Source organism: Lottia gigantea (genome assembly GCF_000327385.1).
Source record: "Lottia gigantea unplaced genomic scaffold LOTGIsca_74, whole genome shotgun sequence".
NCBI classification, from domain to species: domain Eukaryota; kingdom Metazoa; phylum Mollusca; class Gastropoda; family Lottiidae; genus Lottia; species Lottia gigantea.
In genome coordinates, this window is record NW_008710478.1 from 436989 (window position 1) to 442870 (window position 5882).

Consider the following 5882-nt stretch of genomic DNA (forward strand, 5'->3'; position numbering starts at 1 on the left):
AATCATACATGTTCATGTTTGTACAGTCTGGATAAACAAAAAAGACTTTTTGACCTTTCTTGATCGGTCAAGCATTGGTTTTCTGTTGGTAATTCTCTTCTAATCATCAATTAATTATGGACATGTGAGACAAATAGTCTATAGTCTATATAGTGTGTATGCAATGTTAAAAAATAATGAAATGAATGGAGTTTTATGTCTTACTTTTTCTACATTGTATACAATGTATAGATAGGCTATACATGGAAAGTCATGATATTAGTCTATATCTGTCTAACACAATGAAAGTTTTCAGGAGAAATGGACATTATTTAAACATTAAGACACAATCTGTTTTATTGCCTGATTTATGAATACACCTCATTCGGGAAGTAAAATACTCTTTAGGCCTAATAACATTGACGTAAGCCATATGCCAGGAGTCTCTCGTGTGCATTCGTCTATGGAAATTGCTAATCTGGTGAACATGGTATGTTTGTGGTAGACAACTGAGAACTTGGTATGTTTGTGGTAGACAACTGAGAACTTGGTATGTTTGTGGTAGACAGCTGAGAACTTGGTATGTTTGTGGTAGACAACTGAGAACTTGGTATGTTTGTGGTAGACAACTGAGAACTTGGTATGTTTGTGGTAGACAACTGAGAACTTGGTATGAGTGTGTTAGGCAAATGAGAACTTGGAATGCTTGTTGTAGACAACTGAGATGTCGGTATGTTTGTGGTAGACAACTGAGAACTCGGTATGTTTGTGGTAGACAGCTGAGAACTTAATATGTTTGTGGTAGACAACTGAGAACTTGGTATGTTTGTGGTAGACAACTGAGAACTTGGTATGTTTGTGGTAGACAACTGAGAACTTGATATGTTTGTGGTAGATAGCTGAGAACTTGGTATGTGTGTGGTAGGCAAATGAGAACTTGGAATGCTTGTTGTAGACAACTGAGATGTCGGTATGTTTGTGGTAGACAACTGAGAACTTGGTATGTTTATTGTAAAAAACTGAGAACTTGGAATGTTTGTTGTAGACAACTGAGATGTCGGTATGTTTGTGGTAGACAACTGAGAACTCGGTATGTTTGTGGTAGACAACTGAGAACTTGGTATGTTTGTTGTAGAAAACTGAGAACTTGGTATGATTGTTGTAGACAACTGAGAACTTGGTATGTTTGTCGTAGTCAACTGAGAACTTGGTATGTTTGTCGTAGAAAATTGAGAACGTGGTATGTTTCTGGTAGAAGACTGAGAACTTGGTATGTTTGTGGTAGACAAATGAGAGCTTGGTATGTTTGTGGTAGAAACTGAGAACTTGGTATGTTTGTGGTAGACAGCTGAGAACTTGGTTGTTTGTGATAGACAACTGAGAACCTGGTATGTTTGTGGTAAAAAAAACTGAGAATTTGGTATGTTTGTGGTAGACAAATGAAAACTTAGTATGTTTGTGGTAGATAATTGAGAATTTGGTATGTTCGTGGTAAACAACTGAGAATTTGTCATGTTTGTGGAAGACAGCTGAGAACTTGGTATATTTGTGGTAGACAAATGAGAACCTGGTATGTTTGTGGTAGAAAACTGAGAACTTGGTATGTTTCTGGTAGACAAATGAGAACTTGGTATGTTTCTGGTAGACAAATGGAAACTTGGTATGTTTCTGGTAGACAAATGGAAACTTGGTATGTTTGTGGATGACAAGTGAGAACTTGGTATGTTTGTGGTAGACAAATGAGAACTTGGTATTTTCGTATTTCAAACAACCGAGAACTTGGTATGTTCTTGGTAGATACAACTGTTGGTTGTTTTAAATACTCTATAGTCACTGTTTAGATTTAGTTAAAATGAATCGTCGTCGAATATGCCTTAATATATTAGCATGCGTACAACTAACTTAGAGATCGATCAAAAAAATACAGTTTTGCGCTCAAGGAAGTAACTAACAAGCAATTGGAAGGGGTAGTTCGAGTTAGGGTTTAGTTAGGGTGAGATGTTTGTTGGAGACATTGTTGTTTGAATCTATTTGAATTTTCGGTTTGTGTTAGGACGATCCATTTGTTTTGCCTCATCTGATGATACAGATAGAAACGGGAAGTAAACAAATTCAATCTATGTTTATAGAAGTTCTTGTTACTAAAAATGTTGTTCCTTTTGGATTTTCAAAAACAGAAATACAGACTTGGATTTAACATTGATTTTAGTGTTATTCGATAATGAGATTAACAAATAAGTTACATATCTCAAAGAATGTCAAAAGGCATTAGAAAGATTGGGGGATTCCAAGAAAGTTGTAGAGGTTCGAAGGAAATGAAGTGATATTTATTAAATGGATTAACAATGAGAATTTTTTTACTCATCATAAAACTTTCTTTACTTTTGTGGAAAAAATCAACAAGAATTGCGAATTACAACATTAATTAGTTTAAATATTAATAGCTTTTAGCTTAGTACAGGAATGATAGAAGTTTTAAAATGAGACTTTTTGTGGTAACGATATATCTTTCATGTTTTATTGTGTCGAATGCAAATGGAGGTAAATATTTTTCACTCATTTGATAATTTTACTCCTTATAATAATATATGAAATTAATAAGGTCTTGGCCAAAATTTTAAAAAATCTGCTCTCAATATATTATCGTAGTTCTATATTCTGGGGTGATGTAGCTCTTGTCGATATGTACTGACACTTACGATAAAACCAGTAACTCTGGATCAGAAGTTTATTCAAACGAACACGAAGACATTCAGGTGAACCGAATAACCAGATTTCCACGAACACAGAGAGAGTTGGTATTTCCAAACTTTCTTTACAATACAAGTACATTCAATATATAGTCAAAACAATATAAATTTGAAAATAATTGGGTGTTGATTAAATCTTATAGTGACGGAAGTCCGACAGGGTACAATGTGTTCACATGTTGCTGTCATTATTGAAATAATGAAATATTAAACGTGTTGCGGTCATTGACCATGTTTGTGTACGTGTCATAGGTAAAAGTCGCTATTATAGATACTATGGTTTGGGGGCATACAGTTAAATCAAAGGTATTTATAGTCTTGGCTATTTACACCGGTATAATATTTATTGTTTTATTTATTCTAGGTTCGGAATCCAACACATATTGTTACGAATCACCAAAGCTAAACTGTACCGAGCACATACTTAATTGTGGGGAAAATGTCATAACAATGGAGACCAGTTTCTATTTCAGTTTTCTAAAGAATAGAAACTATCCAGAATGTCAACCCAAGAACGATGGGTGTAAAAATTCTACAACTTGTTGTAAATATATCAGTGAAGATGTAACTATACTCGGAATCACTCTTTTATCTTCAAATAACACTCCACTCATAAACTTCATAAAAACTGAATGTTCTTCTAAATCAAGCTGTATAGTCAGTCAGTATTACAATAATAGTGGTGGTTCTGATCTTTATGATTATGTAACGTATAATTATGGTTGTGTTCCTAGAGGTATGTTTATAACTTTATAACTGCAGTACCTACAATATAAGATAGCTTACCAGGCAAGATAACATACGAACACTGGCAGCTGTCAGAAATGATGCAAGAGTCTTAATTAAATGACAATTTTGCCGTTTCAAAGAACTTCAAAGTGCATGTGTTATTATGTGTACTTATTTATTATTTTATCTAATTATCATCAAACGCGAACAAAAAAAAAAATCTCATCAACGTACACTTTTTCTTCTTTAAAGTTGGATAAACACTGGCGTCTCAATGCTATTACAGATCAAATTTGATACTCTTTAAATAAGTCAAAGGCAATTCCTATATTTAAAAAAAATAACATCAGTTCAGTTATAACCTGTAGTCTCTATCGTGTTTATAAACCAAAGATGAGGGCAATAAGGGCAATAAGTAAAATAACCAATTTCGAACTTGACTGAGATCTCATCAATTTACATGCATATCAGGTTTAATCAAGATCGATTAAAACTTGAAAAAACCTGTATTGCATCTGCAAGCTAAATTTTACCCATTTTAACTAAGTCAAGGGCAATAACTCCAAAACAGTTCATCCGATTGTTATCAAATTCGAATGTGATCTAGATCTCATTACTGTTTACACGCATATTAAGTTTCATCAGGAATGGACAAAAACAGTAGCCTCTATCGTGTCTACGAGTCACCTTTGATGCCTGTTTACGTGAAGGGCATTAACCGTTTATCCGTTTATTACCAAAATCGAACTTTGCCAAGAACAAAGTTTCATCAAGATCAGATAACAACTGTCTACAAAAATGGACGGACGGACAAGAGCGATGATATACGTCCACAATTCCATGAGGGCGTAGAAAAGACTAACAAAGTGTTTTCAGATTGATTGAAAACCTCAAACTAATGACGCAAACGTGTTGTCGGTTGTTAGTCTTTCCCTGTGAATTGTAGCAGGCTATAGATATATCAAATTATTTTGTTCGCTTTAAAAGCACAATGTCATCAGAGTGTTTTACTAAAGCTACGATGTTTGCTTTACGGTCAATACTATTCTTTTCACTATCTTTATTTCATATTTTATTTCAGATGATTCAACAGTGGACTTTATGGTAAATGGATCAACACAATTTACTGGTAACAGATTTCCAACTCTATATTATCTGGACTATACTGGAAATAGAACGAAAGGTGATAATGACGTAATACTCAACAGAGAATGTATTGTGACAACAACGGAGAATGATTTAACTTTAACGATTAAGAAGTTGAATCTTCAGGCTGATGACTGTTGTCGATTTCACATTTCTGTATACAACGTTTCAGATTATTGCTCACAGAATGGTTCGTTTATTCCACACAAGGGAAAATCAATCGCCAAAAACACAGCATCTATTAAACTTCAGAACGTCACAAATAAAGATGGTGGTTATTTCTCAATCTTAATAAGAGCTGCAGGTAAGATTCATTCATCTTTTATAGTTAATATGATTGAATGACTACAACCATAAGCTGCCTTCACACTGAAAGCGATATCGATTTCCAGAAAGCATTCCCTGGAATAGCGCATTCAATTTGGTACCGTCACACTACACTCTAAAGCGATTCGATGCAGTACAAAATGAGTCACACTGACAGCGCTATATTCCGGTATAAACCATTGCACCCTCAACAACCTATCCCTTAAACTACTCCAGAGGGTGAAGGTCATTTATCTCCCCCACCAATTTCATATTCAAACCATTGAGATCTTAAATGCCTGATGCTAATACACCAACCTATCTTCGACAATTATGTGGCCCCTCCCTCTAATGTTGTATAGAAACGCCACTGATACCGTATAGAACGGAAACGAATACGTTGCGTTTATAATATAACCCGTTAAATCGGTTGAAATCGGTTTGAGAAGGGGGTTTGTTGGAGCAATTTGAGATCGGTTCAAAGCGGTTTCGGTGTGACGCATTGATGCGCTCTTGGGTTTTAAAGCGCATTTAACCCGCTTTTAAAGGCTAGTGTGAACACGTGTTGTCAACCTCAAAAACACTAGTTCTTTTTACAACGAGAAATGCATATTTCCAACAAAAAATGTAATTTTGAATCTTTGGGGGTTAGGGGCAAACGGAATATAAATGCTTACATTTCTGTAACATTTTATCATTATACAGGTAATGTGACTATAGACTGTAGAACAATTGAACACCTCAATAAACAAGGTAGGTACGTCATTTTCTTCTATTGACTCTTAACCGTGGTGTGAAGTTCTAGAGCCTTCGGCTGCGCAACTTACTGGACTAATAANATGAATAAATAAATGCAACTTTAAATCTTATAACGTAGCATATCATTGTGCTAAATGTAATGAATCTATACTGTTCAGCATCCCATTGACCCCTGATGATACAAAGGGGGATTTTACGATGGACAGCTACACA

The 5882-nt window shown here is 34.8% G+C and overlaps 2 protein-coding genes across 2 annotated transcripts; both read right to left on the reverse strand.

Annotated features, from left to right (window-relative positions):
* Nucleotides 1–478: 478 nt before the first annotated feature.
* Nucleotides 479–757, reverse strand: LOTGIDRAFT_58240 (hypothetical protein; the record flags this gene model as incomplete). The annotated part of the gene is made up of 1 exon (XM_009066176.1): nt 479–757. A coding segment is annotated over one exon (279 nt), but the record flags the coding sequence as incomplete, so codon positions are not given.
* Nucleotides 758–806: 49 nt separating this feature from the next.
* Nucleotides 807–1172, reverse strand: LOTGIDRAFT_79245 (hypothetical protein; the record flags this gene model as incomplete). The annotated part of the gene is made up of 1 exon (XM_009066177.1): nt 807–1172. A coding segment is annotated over one exon (366 nt), but the record flags the coding sequence as incomplete, so codon positions are not given.
* Between the last annotated feature and the right edge of the window lie 4710 nt (nt 1173–5882).